At 45.2% G+C, this 15,985-nt stretch overlaps 1 protein-coding gene across 2 annotated transcripts in view; it reads left to right on the top strand.

Moving 5' to 3' along the window:
* Positions 1 to 6,425, top strand: part of GALNT2 (polypeptide N-acetylgalactosaminyltransferase 2) — a 134,298-nt gene extending 127,873 nt beyond the window's left edge. For both annotated transcript variants that reach the window (XM_044289816.1, XM_044289815.1), the window contains 2 exons: positions 4,048 to 4,140; positions 6,290 to 6,425. In XM_044289816.1, the coding sequence (XP_044145751.1) occupies positions 4,048 to 4,140; positions 6,290 to 6,377 (181 nt within the window). In that variant the 3' untranslated portion in view covers positions 6,378 to 6,425. The remainder of the gene's footprint in view (positions 1 to 4,047; positions 4,141 to 6,289) is intronic.
* The last annotated feature ends 9,560 nt before the right edge of the window (positions 6,426 to 15,985 follow it).

Here is a 15,985-nt window from a genome sequence, read left to right as displayed (position 1 = left end):
TGATATAGGCTATAGCCGTGGAGTTGTCTGACTGTACCCTGATCAGCTAGCCCTGGAGGAGAGGGGTCCAATTTAGAAGGGATAGGTGACTGGCCCGGACCTCCAGTACGTTTATGGGTAGCTTGGACTCCGACCGAGACCATATACCTTGGATGGTCCTGGGCGGGAAGACTCCGCCCCAACCTTGGAGACTTGGGTCGGTGGTGATGACCGTCCATGAGATCCCTGATTCCAGGGTTGGGGTCGAAAGCCACCACCTGAGTGCCGACGGCACCTTTGGGGGTAGGACAATGTGACGGTCCAGGGAATCCGGCGACCTGTCCCAAGATGACAATATTGTCCGCTGAAGTGAACGGGTGTAAAATTGCGCAAACGGAATTGCTTCAAAAGAAGCGACCATTGCCCCCAAGATTTTTATGCAGAACCGAATGGAAGGGTCCCTGCACTGGAGGAGAAGACGGATTGACCGACGAAGGGCCAGCCGCTTGTCCAGAAGGAGGCGCACCACAGCCTGCGAGGGTGGGGGCGCATCCTCATGCGAACGACTGCTTGCCGGACGTGGGACAGGCAGGCTGTACCTTTTGGGCGCCGGTCTGGTTGAGGTCTGAAGAATGGCTTCCTCCACTGGTCCTGCGTAGAGGATCTGGAAGGGGCTGCTGTTGCTGCAGGGCGCGTGCTGGAGAAGCGACGAAAGGACTAAACCCGGGCACTTGTCTGCTTCGCGCGAAACATATGCCTGGACTCCCCCCCCCCCCCCCCCCCCCCCCCCCCCATAGCCCCGGAGATGATTTCATCAAGCCTGGTCCCGATCAAACGGGAGCCAGCAAACGGAAGACTAGTAAGGGAACGCTTTGACGAAGAGTCCGCTGCCCCAACCTTAAGCCAGAGTTCGCGCCTCAAGGTTACTGCGAGAGCTCATAAGCAGGTAACAAGTGCACCTGCATCCAAGGATGCCTCACAGAGGTACTTCCCCGCCTGTGAAATTTGCAGAACCAAGGACTGGAGCTCGGTGAGCATAATGTCTGCTGCCAAGTCCTGGTTTAACCAGAGTGCCGACTCAGAGACCGCTTTAGCCACACAAACGGAGGCGAAAATGAGCCAAATCGCTGAGCCACTTGCCACAAAAATGTATTTCTCCCAAGACTCCATGCGGTGATCCACCGGGTCCTGCAGGGCTGAGCCATCGGCTACCGGAATGCTGGTGTTTTTGGCAAGGCATGCTACCGGAGGGTCCACCTTGTCCGCCGGAAAGGGCTACAGCAAATCAAGTCACTTTGGCATGTTAAATCGACGATCTGGATGGTCCAACACCTTGAAAATGACGACAGAAAAGTCATCATGTAAGGGGAAGGCATTAGGAGTTTGCCTGGCTCGGAGAAAAGACGCTCCCTGGTGAGGGGGAGTCATCCTGCACCTGAAAGGTGTTACGGACAGCAGAAATTAAGCTGTCCACCATGGAAGCAATCTTGGAAGATTGTTTCGGACCCATATCCGAGTCAGAAACACCAATTTCCCCATCTGACAAAATTTTCCCTGGGAGGGAGGATGTGTCCGAGCAATACCCATGGAGGGAAGGAGATGCTGAAGTGTCAGAGGAGGAATGATGTCCTGCTCTGAGCCGCTTGTGCGAAGGTCTGCCCCTAAGGCGCTCTCCAGAGGATGGCGCTGACTGCGCAGGTGGAGATTTATCAGCCAAACGACCCATAAGAGCAAGGGTGGATTGGGATATCTTAGAGAGGTCCTCCACTGCCCGGGATAAGGCACGAGCCCAGTCCGGTTCCATCTGGTCAGGGCGGGCATGCGGCTGTGTGGGCTGGGGGAGCAGAACCTGCGTGGGCTCACAGCATTTGGAGCGGACAGAGTACAGCTGGCCATGAGGAAACTTGATTTTGCATTTCAAACATGCATAATAAGTGGTAGCTGTTGGAATGCTGGGGTCACCAGTGGGTTCGGACATGGCTGCCCACTGATTTACTCAAGGCTGGAGGGAGAAGAAACCGTCCTACCAGTATGCTGGGGACCCAGGGCCTGTGGTCCCTGAAGACGCGTGCTGCCGGCTTAAGTCTGAGTCCACTAGTGTGGCCGTGGCCCTCTGAATCCTCCTGAGCTGCGACGGGAAACTTGGCCCTGCCCCCTTGTGTCACAGTGGGATGCGCCAAATGCTGCCTACCCTTCCGAGAAGTCGGGGCCTAAATTTGCGGCGTCACTTCCAGTCGGCCGGATAATGGAGCGATCCTGAAGCGGAGTGCAGAGGCGCCCGCTTGTGTATACCGGCCACGGGAGCCAACCCCGCTGGTCGGGAATAAATAATCGCGGTCCGGAGCCCGAAAAAACGGGAAGCCCAAAGGGAAGCCAGGACTAACATACCCACGCAAACGGCCGGAGGAAAGTGATAGCCAGCTAATATGACTGATACCCTATCCCCGAAATAAAGAGAGGTCTCTCTGGGGACTTAAACCCATAACATGCCCATGTTAAATGTCCCCTCACACACACACGAGGTAGCTGGGAGGGGTGGGGGAATGCTCACCTCATCTTGACTACTCACCCAATCTTTATCCACTTCTCTTCACTCCTCCCCCGACTACCAGCAGGGTGACCTCTTCAGCAGCTGGCACCCGAAGTGGTAGGAGACTGGAATGGCGGAGGGTCTCGCCGGATCCAGGTGACCCTTTGGTTGGCGGGAAGCACGGGAGCTGCTAGAAAATGATATGCTCTCTCCAGGCTGCAGGGGGTATAGCCGGCAGAGGAGGAGCTAACACTTTTTAGCCTAGTGTCGCCTCCTAGTGGCAGCAAGCAGCTATACCCACGGACCTGTGTCCCCCAATGATACAAGCGACAAAACTTGTTTAGGAGCTTAGTATATGTTATTACAGTATAATGTGCTTGGTGATATGGAAGACTCGCGGTTACATTCTCAATTTGTTGTTTTTATGGTTTATTTTAAATTTCATTTTGACCACGAACTGTGGCATATTGCCCATGCTTCTGGCTCGGCCCGCTGCCTGCCCCTCTGCTTCTGGCTCGGCCCGCTGCCTGCCCCTCTGCTTCTGGCTCGGCCCGCTGCCTGCCCCTCTGCTTCTGGCTCGGCCCGCTGCCTGCCCCTCTGCTTCTGGCTCGGCCCGCTGCCTGCCCCTCTGCTTCTGGCTCGGCCCGCTGCCTGCCCCTCTGCTTCTGGCTCGGCCCGCTGCCTGCCCCTCTTCCTCTGGCTCGCCCCGCTGCCTGCCCCTCTGCTTCTGGCTCGCCCCGCTGCCTGCCCCTCTGCTTCTGGCTCGCCCCGCTGCCTGCCCCTCTGCCCTCTGCTTCTGGCTCGCCCCGCTGCCTGCCCCTCTGCCCTCTGCTTCTGGCTCGCCCCGCTGCCTGCCCCTCTGCCCTCTGCTTCTGGCTCGCCCCGCTGCCTGCCCCTCTGCTTCTGCCTCTGAATATAACTTGTCAATCTTGTAACATAAGTTTGTTTTTTCTGGGGAAAGTTTTATTAGCATTAAAAGCACACTCTACCCTAGCTATGACCTCCTGGAATGAAAGTCAGCTACTGTAAAAGAGATGCAGCGTAATGACATTGAAGTACTAGAGATTTGCTATCTCAGCCAGTCTACTCTTTGCATTAACTCTTTATGCCATATAGTTATGTTCCATCCCCAGTATTAATCTTTATTATAGGTGTGCTGTCATGGAGACAACTGGAGAAATTAACAATTACATTTATCAGTAATTGGTAAAGTCTGAACGACAACACACCTATTTCCCCCTCCCCCCCATCCTTTCCCATTGTCTTTTTATTTATTTATTTGTATGAATATAATATTGCCTATCTTCTACATTTGGAGGTGGATGGTGGGCACGGGCTTTTTAACCTCTCTGGGTATATTTTTTTTCTATCCCTTTAAGGGAGAGCATTTCTCAGATGTGCTGTTGTGAAGATTTTCAAGAAAATTAATTATCAAGCATTGTAGTTACTCCCCAATATAGATTTCCCTATTCATCCACATAAGCTGAAATTTGTTTAGTCTTTTAAAAAGTGCTAATATCAATGTTCTTCTGAAAAAGGAACACCAGACGAGCTGCTGAGGTGTGGATGGATGAATACAAGAATTTCTACTATGCTGCTGTACCATCAGCCAGAAATGTACCATTTGGAAAGTAAGTCTTTGAAAATTGCATCACTAATAGCTGTTTACACTTGTGTGGCTTGTGATTAATTACTCTGGTTGCAGTATGTAAACTTTCACTTTGAGCTTGTGCTAATATAGCAAGAATTGCGATTATTATTAATAATTTAAAGTGCCCTTAATGTAGAGTATTGGCTCCCCTTAAAGGAGGATTACAGTTAGATTGTTATCACCTGTCCACAGGATACCTATTACGTCGGTGGGGGGCCTAAAGCTGGTACCCCCACTTATCATGAGAATGGGGCCCCGTGCCCCTTGCATCCCCTCTGATTTATGAACGTACCGGCCAGTCGCACATGCGCGTGGCCACTGGTAGGACCCTCACCGATCGAATAGTTATCTAAATCTAACCGGAATACCTCTTTAAAGAGACCAGCTGTGTATGGAGACTTATTGACAAAGCTCCATGGAAAAATAATATGCAGAGCCACTTCCAAAAGGTGGCACTAGCGAGATGGTTCTCTTTTCCTGGATGATACCTCTTTGCATTTAAAGTGTCATGAAATCCAAGGTACTGTATACATCATAAGGGGTTTATATACATAATATAAAATTAAAAAATGTAAAGTAAAATTGAACTAACTTAGTGACAGGTTCAAAGGGCGAGAAGATCCTGCCCATGAGGAATTGCAATCTACAAAGGAAGGGAATGGAAACAGTAGGTGAATGTAGACTCTTTCATATGCTAGTATAATGGAAGCAGGATAGGTCATCAGTATCTGATAGGTTGGGATCTGACACCCGGAACCCCTGCCGATCAGCTGTTTGAGAAGGCACAGGCGCTTGCAGTAGCGCCACAGCGTTCTCTCAGCTTTCCTTAGGTCATGTGACGTTACATTCATTGGTCACATGGACTAGGCACAGCTCAGTCAATTGGAAGGAGGTATTCTTGGTGAGCAGGGAGAGGGCTGTGTTGCTCACAGGAGCGCCAGTACCTTCTCAAACAACTTATCAATGGAATGGGGCTCCCGGATGTCGGCCCCACACTGATCAGATAAGAGAGGTCATCAGTATATAAGTCTCAGAAAACCCTTAATGTAGGCTTTCCTGAAGATGTGAGTTTTTAGTTTGCTTTTGAAAGCTTGGGTGGTTGAGGAGAGTCTGATGTGCTGTGGCAGACAGTTCTAGGGTATGAGGGATGTACAGGAGAAATCTTGGAAATGATTGTGTGTGGATCAGACGAGGAGAGCAAATAGAGTTCCTGGGAGAATTGGGGACATGGAAATTCCTTAAAGGGGTTATCCCATGACTACTGTAAAAAAAAAAAAAAATGACATTATATAATACTTGACAATCTATTTCTAACAAAGCTAGAACGAGCTCTGTACCTGACGTGGATCCAGAGATCTCCCCATTCATTGCTCTGCTAGATTAATATCGAGCTCGCAGCTCAAGGGGAGTGTCTTATGTGCTGCAGCTAAGGGGGTGTCCCCGTGCTCTCCCTATCACAACTCTGTAGACAATTGAAGGATGAGACTGAGCATGTGCGACCTTCTCATTGAGCAGGACAAAGAAATGAGATGAAAAACAGCAGGTGCCGCTATACAGATACATTTTATTGAAAAACTCATTACATTCAGTTACAAAAGTTTTCAGATCCAAGTGCTAATTTGAAAACTGTAGAATATTTTTTGTGAGACAACACCTTTAAAGTATACATCTTGTTGCAAAAAAGTCTGTTTCTTTTTCAAAGGGCTATTACCATCTGGAACACAGGATATGCCACAAATGTCCACTTATGGGACCCAATTCTTTTCCCAAGTACAGGGCCCCATCGCACCAGGCTGAGAATAGAGAGGTGGCCATGCATGTGCGGTAATCTCCATTCATGTTAGTAGCGCTTACAAAACAAGTTGAGTCTCCATGGTCAGCTATTTTCAGAAGTACAGTTGAAGTGAATGGAGAGACAAAACATGCACAACCACCTTTCCTTTTCCGGCCAGGTGCAATGGGGTCCCTTAAGATAGGTGCAGGTCCTACGTCTGGTATCTACTCCTCTTAGATATTTGTGGCATATCCTATGGATATGCAAAAAAAATCTTAGATGGGAAAGCCCCTTTAATAAAATTTGTTAAGTTTAGCAACCTGTCAGCTGAATACATTTTTGTTTTTGTCTATAGTATTCAAAGTCGTACAGAGCTGAAGAAAAAACTGGGCTGTAAGCCTTTCAAGTGGTATTTGGAAAATGTTTATCCTGAGCTAAGGTAAGATCTTTAATGTGTTGTGTTTTAATAAATGGATATTTTTAACTTTTAGAGCTGTTATTTGTTTTGCAGAATTTGAGAACAATTAATATTAAGGTTTCTCCCAGCCTATATCATGACATAAGTGTGTTGGCGGAGCAGTGACACCATCAGGGCAATCAGTGGTGTATCTTGGTTTTGTGCTGCCCTAGGTGAGCCTAAACTCGGGCACCCCCTAATATAAATTTGACCCACCCCTTCCTGTCAAGACCAAACCCCTTCCTCTGTAAACCCCACCCTTCCTCTTTAGGCTCCACCCTTTCCTGAAAAAGAATCATCACAAATGTATTTATGAAATAAAATGTCTATCATCTAAAAGTTATTTAAAAAAAATAAACTATGCACATTCCTAGTTTGACACAAATATTTAGTATTTTGCAGATTTATAAAAAATATATAAAAATCTGTAAAGTACAAAGTTGCGCTTGGGGAAAAAAAAAAAAAAAAAAGCAAGGCACTGGTCGCTTTGGACCCTAAATGTCCATCCAGCGTGTATGTGCCCATTACACACAGATGTAGCAGAGCTGTAGTTTTGCATAGGACTGCACATACGTCAAGCGCTTACTGGAGATTAGTTCTCCCCTGCAGGCACAAGTTCAGCTCCATCTGCCTGTGACCGGCGCATCAGAGACTGGTGATGGGCACCGGGGTCACTGCCCCAGCACTCCGATCACTCACCGCCTGAACATCCCCTCCATGTCCTTGATCTGCTTTCTGCTGAACTCTGTGTACGGGTTGAAGACCCTCATGTGCGGCGGCTCCTGCTCCGCCGGGTCCTCCATCCGCAGGCGCCAGTTCAGCCTGGAGGCCAGCTCGTCCTCAGCCATCGTGTTACTTCACCGGCTGCAGCCGCCACCTGTCCCCCTCACATGAGAAGATGCAGCCAGCACTGGGTAGGACCCCCACTGATCTGAAAGTTATCCCCTATCCTGTATATAGGGGATAACTTGCACCAACTAGATTACCCCTTTAAGGAGCGTAATACTGTGTCAGTTTTTGAGTTTGGGGTAGAGGATCCAATCTCTATCTTAGACAAGGGGTAAAGCAAGATTATTCTGGAACATCTCTCAGCTGGGGCCATGAGGACAGCGGTAAATGGAAAAGAGCTCAGGATGCTCCTGGTCCTACACTGAATGGTGGGTTATCGAATGGGGGCAGATCTGGAGGTTCTACATCTGGGCACTTTCTATATAATTTAAATATTCACGTCAGTCCAATACGTTCAATGCAATAAAATGTAAAAAATAAACATTCAAAGAACGATCCAGCTGTGTATGATTCTGAAAATGTCACGAAATATATCAAACTGGATGGTTCTGTCCAAAAAGAACTTCCACAGCGGTTACATCTGTAATAACACTGTGGAGGAATTGCTATGTAACTGCTTGACAGAGTGTGACATACTGGGGATTGTTATTCAGTAACAGTACACATCCCTTCACTGACAGCTGTGTGTTACCTGTGTGTCTTCTAGGAGGGGGGAGGAGTCACACGTCTGGCAGCAGCAGGGTGAGGTCGCCTCCTCCTGTGTAGTCAGGTCCAACAGTCACCCAGGAGATGCTACATAATGATAAAAGCTAGAGTACCTTCCACTTGAGGGAACAAGGACCTGCCATGACATCACGATCATGTGATCAATCACATGGCTAGAGGGATAGCAAAGCAAAAGCAGCTTTGATGACATCACAGTCATGTGATCATCCACTCTCCCAAATGTAGAGGCTGGAGAGCGGTCCCTAGTAGATGATTTATGAAATGACAATCAGCAGAACAGGTAAACATTCATTGCGGTGTAAAATTTACATGACTCATGTGACCACTCCCCCATGTAATGCTGCCCATGAGTGGAGGAGAGAGAGGGAGGGGCGGGGACAGGTCTAGAGAGACTGAGAGGAGGATGCTGCTGAAGGCAGAGGAGCTAGCAGTCACTGGAGTGTAACTATCACTAAGCAAACAAGGCATTTTGCTGCCCCATGGCAAGTGCCGCCCTAGGCAAATGCCTTGTGATAGATACACCCCTGAAGGCAATATTGGCAGTACTGCAGTGAAGCCCCGGAGCTTGCCGATAAATGTATTATGACGGATCAAAAAGGAATGCCTCTTAAAGGCTTCCGTTTTTCATTCAGTCTACGAATTCCGTTATATGCCATTGTAAACTAACCCTATAACGTAATACCCTAACGCAAGTGTGAACCCGGCCTAATATATAGAAACAAGATGATAGGTTGAAGGGGCCCATACAGATTATAGTGTCAATGCCGTATTATTGAAGATGCAGGTATAACCCCTGCCTTATTTAAATAGTTTTTTTACAGCAAGAGATATGAAACTGACACCAATATTACATGGTCAAAAGCCAAACCTAGAAGACATGCCCAAAAAGGCGAGTGCTGTTAAAAAAATTCAGGATGGCAGAAGGCGTTAGGAACCTGTGACAGTGTATGAAAAAGAGAGGCTACTTGAATCCTGATAAATACACTATATAGATTGAACAATAGCATTTTTTCATGCTGATATGCTGTGACAGGATTTGATGGGAAGGATAAATTAGAAAAAGGGACAAACAAATATTCTGAGAACCCAAAGACAGTTCATCATTTACGCCATTGAGGATCTGGAACAAAAAAAATAAAAAAATTGTAAATTCACCCTGTCTCCTTTTTGTAGAAACCGCTTATCTCAGTCCCCCAATCGTGGTGACTGGTGTTTCTAATTCAATCGGAGAGAAAAGTAAAACCTGGGGGTTGCCATTATGATGTGTATGCACATGTTTGGTGATGGGGTGTCCTTTTTTTTTTCCACATCATTAATATGCTCACAAATTCGTCTGAATTCATGAAAAGTTTTCCCTATATAGTCAACTAGGCAAGAACATTTACGTAGATAAATGACGCCACATGACTTACAGTTGACAAAGTCATGGATGTTGTAACTGATACCTGTCACTGAAAATTTTACTGATTTGGTGGTGTAAATAAATTTGTAGGCTTTGCATCCAAAATACCAAGAGTACGTCTACCCAGCCATGTACCAGAGGGACTCGGTCTTGTATAATGGCTGTGAACAAATCTACAACAAAGGCACCTTCCTCTGCAGTAGATATTGTTTGGATGATCCTGGATTCATACTTGCACATAACTATTTTTTATTTCTCAGTACTACCACCAGCTCAGGGGGACTGCAATAAGGAACCTGTGTGCCTCCACGGATGCTAATCCTTTCCTGTGCTGGTGGAAGTATACAATTGTATTCCTTGGTGATGACATCTAGTGGGTTGATAAGGTTGCATTCTAGACTCGCTAAATCGATGATGTGCTTAATACTAACATCATAGGTCTATAATTTACCTCTGAAATTCATACGGAGACAATTACTTGCTTTGTAGATTTGAAGCACACAGCGAAATGTGCACTTTAGGGAGGCAAAAGTGTATTAAAAATACAAAAACCATTAATAGAGTTACATTACATAAGCGTTATGAGAGCATTAGGGACATGTTAATGAAAATGTATTCAAAAGTTTAGTTATTCTTTAAATGTAATAGTGATTTTTGTTTTTTATTGAAATATATATTTTTTTTTTTCCTTTTTTTTTTTTTTCTTTGTCTGGATGTAGCAGTTATGTACCTCACCAGGGCTCCAGATGGCAACCAAAACATTGCCACCAATAGGGAGATAGTAGGGAGGAGGAGCTGTGGCCACTGCGCCACCAATGAATTTAAAACATATTAATGCAAGTATAGCCACTAGTATCACAGACCCGGCCTCAATAAACCTCTCAGGTGCCACATCTGAGGGGTTAATTGCCGCGGATCGCATGCTCTGTTATTGAGGCCGGGTTCTGGGTCTGTGATACCGCTGCCAACATTTGTATAAATGAGTTAAAGAGGACCTTTCATGGGTCCAAAAAATATGAACTTAGTAGCAGGCTACATAGAGCAGCACCCATAGAGCCAAGTGCACTTACTATTATTCCTGGGCGCTGCTCCGTTCGCCCGCCGTGGCCCCCGGTATTTTCAACATTCAGAGCAAGGAGGAGGAGACGCCAGTGTCTCTCCTTCTCCCTGAAAGCAGTGCTGTCCAATCACAGCTCAGAGCCAGGGAGGTTTTTTTCCAGGAATAACAGTAAGTGCACTTAGATCCGCTCTTTGTAGCCTGCTACTTAGTTCATATTCTTTGGACCCATGAAGGGTCCTCTTTAATTACATCTCCATTGGTGGCAGTGGCAGATTACACTGCTGGGGCTCCGATCGGTTACCATGGCAGCCAGGACGCTACTGCTGTGTGTACTATGCAGAGGGCAGCAGGGAGAGTGTGAAGTCATCCTAATACAGCTCTATCGGGGTGAATAGGACAAGGGATGAAAAGATCCAGGTTATGGAAAATGGTTATTAAATAAAAAGGGGAAAAAAAGTTTAAATCGCTCCCTTTCCCAATTTTACATATAAAATTTTTAAACAATAGAAAATTAACATATTACATATCAACACAAGTGTGAGTTATTAAAATATGAAAAATATTTCCGCTCTGGTAAAGGCCTTAACAGGAAAAAAATATATAAACCGCGCAATTCACCATTTTTAGTCACCTTGTGCCCCCAAAAAGTTACTGAATGTGAGAGTTATGTGGTGCTGTATTCTCCTATATGTAGTGCTAGCTCACTACTCTGAACTGCGTCTCATCTTCTCTGTCAAGTCCTTTTTTTAATTATATGCATTTAAAATTTGGCGACAAAATCTTTTAGTTTAGGAGCCCATGGCTCCTGGTTATTTTTTATTTTTTTTTAGTCTGGAGCACTGCTCAGGGGGAGTACTGTTTCTTGTTGGACAGACAGCTCTGTATGGAGACTTATTTTACAGGCAATGTTTCAGCCAACCAGTACCCTGCTGTGTACTGATGTGTAAGTAACTCCAAAGAGTTCTGTTTATAGATGGATGTCCAAATTGGGGGAATTTTCAAAATCCAAAATGAATATAAACCCTTTTGTAAATGTATATAATTCTTGTTTGAATGTTGATCCAATCTGATCACGATGGATTTTTTTTCTCCTAGTGCAAATTAGTGTTTTATGGGGTTTTTATCCTTCTGTGGATCAGTATTGGGAAACACCGTTCTAAAATATACCTCTTTTCCTTTTTTGTCATCTCTCCTCCACTGGTTGAACTTGATAGACGTATGTCTTCTTTTTTAACCATTTTCCAGCGTATAAGACTACCCCCAACTTATCCAGTTAAAATATAGGGTTTGGGCTATACTCGCCGTATAAGACTACCCCCTCCAACGCTATTTACTTTGGCATCAAAATCTGAAGATAATTGTTGTGCAATGTTCGTCTTTTGCCTCAGTACCATATTATGCCAGATTTGGCCCACTGAAGTGCAAACAAACATTTTATTTCGTGTCACTACATAACCGTTTTGGCAATGCTCATTCACCAGGTCTGCTACATGTTGCGTTCTGGCCAATGTGGGGTGCCTCTTCTCAATGCACACTTACCCCTTGGCATACTCTTTAATGCTTTTTCATTTGCTTTCCAGTCCCGAACAATCTTTTCTGTTACTCCATATTGTCTTGCAGAAGCGCAGTTATGTTCCATGGCAAAGTTTGCAACTTTAAGTTTGAAACTGGCTTCATATTTCTTTCTTCTTGCTGGTAGAGCCATGTTGGGGTCTTGACTGTTAGCCATTTGTATACTGTACTGTATGTACCGGTGCTGTACTGTATGAACCAGTACAGATACAGGGGCTGTACTATATTCACCACCACATGTATCTTCTCCCCAGATAGACTCAGTTTTTTCACCACAGATTAGGTGCACACCAAACTTTGTTAGAGATCCACCATTCCAACATTAGAATTGGCTGAAGTGCAGATGCTCCTGCTTCCCCTTGCCTTCCCTCAGAATCGCCAATCCAACCCAGTATACAACAACCAGCCAATCACAGCAAGTGATGTACCGGTATTTTCTGTGCACACTGCATACAAAGCCTGCTTGGATTGGTTGGGTCAGCTCTCCCTGCCTGCCCAGCCCTCCCTGTCTTGAAGACTATCTGAGTGGTAGTACGCAATGTGATGAGGACTGAGCGATCAGGGGTCTGAGAGAAGGGACAGCCATTCGCCTAATAAAAGCCCTTAGAGCTGTCATGTGACACTTATAGCTGAGGCCTTAACAGCTGCCTGTGTATTTTACATGTATATGCAGTTATGCACTGAAATATAAGATAAGATTTCTTTATTGTCACTGTACAATACAATGAATACAATGTACAATAAAAAAAAATTGGAGCAAGCCTAGATAACATAGACAGAGGAACAAAGAACTGACATTTAAATTTAAGTATTGCAATAGAAAAAAAAGAAACACATTGCACTAGAAAGCATTACTATTCACAGTTCACAATATATATATTCTGAGGACCTATATATTGTAAGGGGTTACACTCTCAGGTTGGGCGGCATGGTTAAAGTCCAAATGCTGCTTTATTTATCACACTCCAGTAATACAGGCAACCCCAGTTATAATTCACTGGGAAAGGTGAAGATCCAACACCACAAAACATAAACCAAATTAAAATAAACACGTGCCCGTCTGGGCTCTGGCTAATACAGTGAAGTTCCTAACTCACCTATTGAACACCGTTCACACTGAGAATTTGGCTTCTCTAGCCAGCTGAGCAGCCAGCTTACCAGACTTTCTCCAGGCATTACTCTCTCCAGACTGATAGCCTGGACTGTGCTTTATTTCCCCTTGATGATCCTAGCTGGCTTCAGCTGGGATCCCTCAGGCTAGGGAAAAACCTGTCACGGAATGGGGTGGACTGGGGAGGTCCCTCTACCAATCCTACCTTCTCCCAGTCCAATAAAATCCAGCCCATAAACTTAACAAAACTGTCTCGGCAACCTACACATTGCTAAGACCATTTTAACCTTCTGGATTTTATTTTCCTCACCCAGTTGAGGAAGCTGGGTGGGATATACACCCCTTCCAGGACTTATATTTATATATATATTTATATATATATATATATATATATATATATATATATATATATATATATATATATATATATATATCTCTCTATCGCAAGAGCAAAGTAAGACTATATATACAAACTGATTCAGACACCACTGCAGACGAGATCATCATGGGGTCACAAATGCAGCAGTCACTTTCATTCTGTCGTAGTTTCTATCCTAGGAAGGGGGCAATAGTATCTGAGCATTTAGGAGACTGATTGCTTCGGGGTAAAAGCTGTTCGTCAGCCTAGTGGTGTGGGCATGTAGGGCTCCAAGACGCCTACCGGAGGGTAGGGGAGTGAAAAGGCTGTGGTCGGGGTGAGTTGGATCTCTGCAGATAATCTTTGCCCTGTTGTTGCAACGAGCAATGAAGATGTCATCCAGTGATGGTAACTGAGTACCAGTGATTCTTCCAGCCATTCTGATGATGCGCTTGAGGGTCTTCTTGTCTTCAGAAGAGCAGCCGGGGTACCACACTGTAATGCAGTTATGTGATAACAGATTTTAAGGTGCACCTGTAAAAATTGACTAGCAGCTGTTTTGGGAGTTGTGCTTTCTTCAGGCCTTTCTGTTGTGTTTTTTTTATCCATGACAGGTCCTGACTAATATGAACTCCCAAAAATCAGAAACTTTGAACTTTCTCCACGTTTCCACCATTGATGCTAATTGGATGGTGTGCCTTTCGTTTCTTCCTAAAATCCAGAATCAGTTCCTTTAGTTTTCTTGGTATTGAGTATGAGGTTGTTCTTACTCCATCTCTCTAGGTTCTCAACCTCTTTCCTATAGGCTGTTTTATCATTGTTGGAGATTAGGCCTATCATGGTCGTGTCATCTGCAAATTTTATAAGTGTATTGGTATTGTGAATAGGTTTACAGTCATTTGTGAAGAGGGAGTAAAGGAGAGGGCTCAACACACAGCCTTGCGGTACCCCAGTGTTTAGTGTTAAGGATGAAGAGAAGTGCTTGCCCATGCGTACGATTTGTGGTGTTTTTGTAAGAAAATCCAGTATCCAGTTGTACAGGTGTGAGCTGAGACCCAAGTTGTTCAATTTCGTTGCCAACTTGTTGGGAGGGATGGTGTTAAAGGCAAAGCTGTAATCAATGAACAGCATCCTCACATAGCTGTCTCTCTGCTCCAGGTGTGACAGTGCGGTGTGAAGGGTAAGTGAGACAGCATCCTCAGCCGACCTATGTGTTCTGTAAGCAAACTGGTATTGGTCCATGGAGGTGCAGATCTTGCTCTTCATGTGCCTGTTGTTCAAAGCACTTCATAACAATAGGAGTGAGAGCCACCGGGCGATAATCACTTTAGATCTTCACCCCGGCCTGTTTTGGACTTGGGACAATTGTGGAGGACTTAATGCAGGTGGGGACAATGCCCTGCTCTAGTGAGCTGTTGAATTTACTGGTAAACACAATTTTCAGCTGTTTAGCACAGTTTTTTTAGGACCTTTCCAGGAACTTCATCAGGGCCAACTGCTTTGTGGGGATTAATGTGGCTTAAGGCCCATTCTACCTCATGTGCTCTCAGCATCAGGGAACATGATGGAGCCTCTTGCTGGGCTAATTTGATCATAGGCAGCTCATTGTCTTTGTCAAATCGTGCAAAAAAAAGGATTTAGGTCATCAAGAGAAAAATAATTTCCAGTGTTGCTAGAACAGGTGTTGCTCTTATAATTCGTAATGGACTTGATACCCTGCCACATATGTCGGGAAACAGAGCTTGTAAAATGCTGATCTATTTTTGTTCTGTAGCAGTACTTTGCCTCCTTAATGCCCCTCTTCAGATTGGACCTGCTTGTTTTGTACTCCCTTACGGAAAGCAATGTCACGTGCCTTCAAATGGTTTTGGACATTTCTGTTTATCCATGGTTTCCTATTTGGGAAGGTCTGGATGATTTTGGTATCAGTGACATTGTCCATGCAAAACTTTATATAGGCTAGGACAGACGAGGCATACATGTTTAAGTCTGTGTGATTTTCCTTTGTAGCTGCCTGTTTAAACAAATCCCAATCGGTGTCCTTAAAACAATCCTGTAGTGTCATTGTGGCTTCTTCAGGCTAAACTCTGAATCTATGCAAAGTAGGCTTAATCCTGGTGATATGACGTTTGTATGCTGGAGCCTAAAACAAAGAAATGTGATCCGACCTGCCAAGATGGGGGGCAGGTGATGCTGTATAAGCATTTGCTATGTTGCAATAAACATGGCCTAATTTAACAAACTGGTAAAATTTGGGGAGCACAGTTTTGAGATTGGCTTGGTTATAATCACCCCCTAAGATGAACACTTCATCTGGATGGATATTTTGCAGACTGTTCATAATTTCGACAGGGCCAGCTTAATATTAGCTAGTGAAGGAATTTAGACTACGGTGAGATACACGACTGTGAATTCCCTTGGTAACTAGAACAGTCGACATTTAAGTGTCATAAGTTCTAAATCAGCGGAGCAATATTGTTCAGCAATGACTGTGAAGGTACAGCAAGCATTATTGACATAAATGCACACTCCACCTCCCTTCTTACCGGACTCAGCAGTTCGATCCATTTGGTAAA

Source organism: Bufo gargarizans, chromosome 4 (assembly GCF_014858855.1).
Source record: "Bufo gargarizans isolate SCDJY-AF-19 chromosome 4, ASM1485885v1, whole genome shotgun sequence".
Lineage (NCBI taxonomy): Eukaryota > Metazoa > Chordata > Amphibia > Anura > Bufonidae > Bufo > Bufo gargarizans.
Note: the sequence above shows the minus strand (reverse complement) of the source record. Positions and strands in the feature narration are given on the sequence as shown.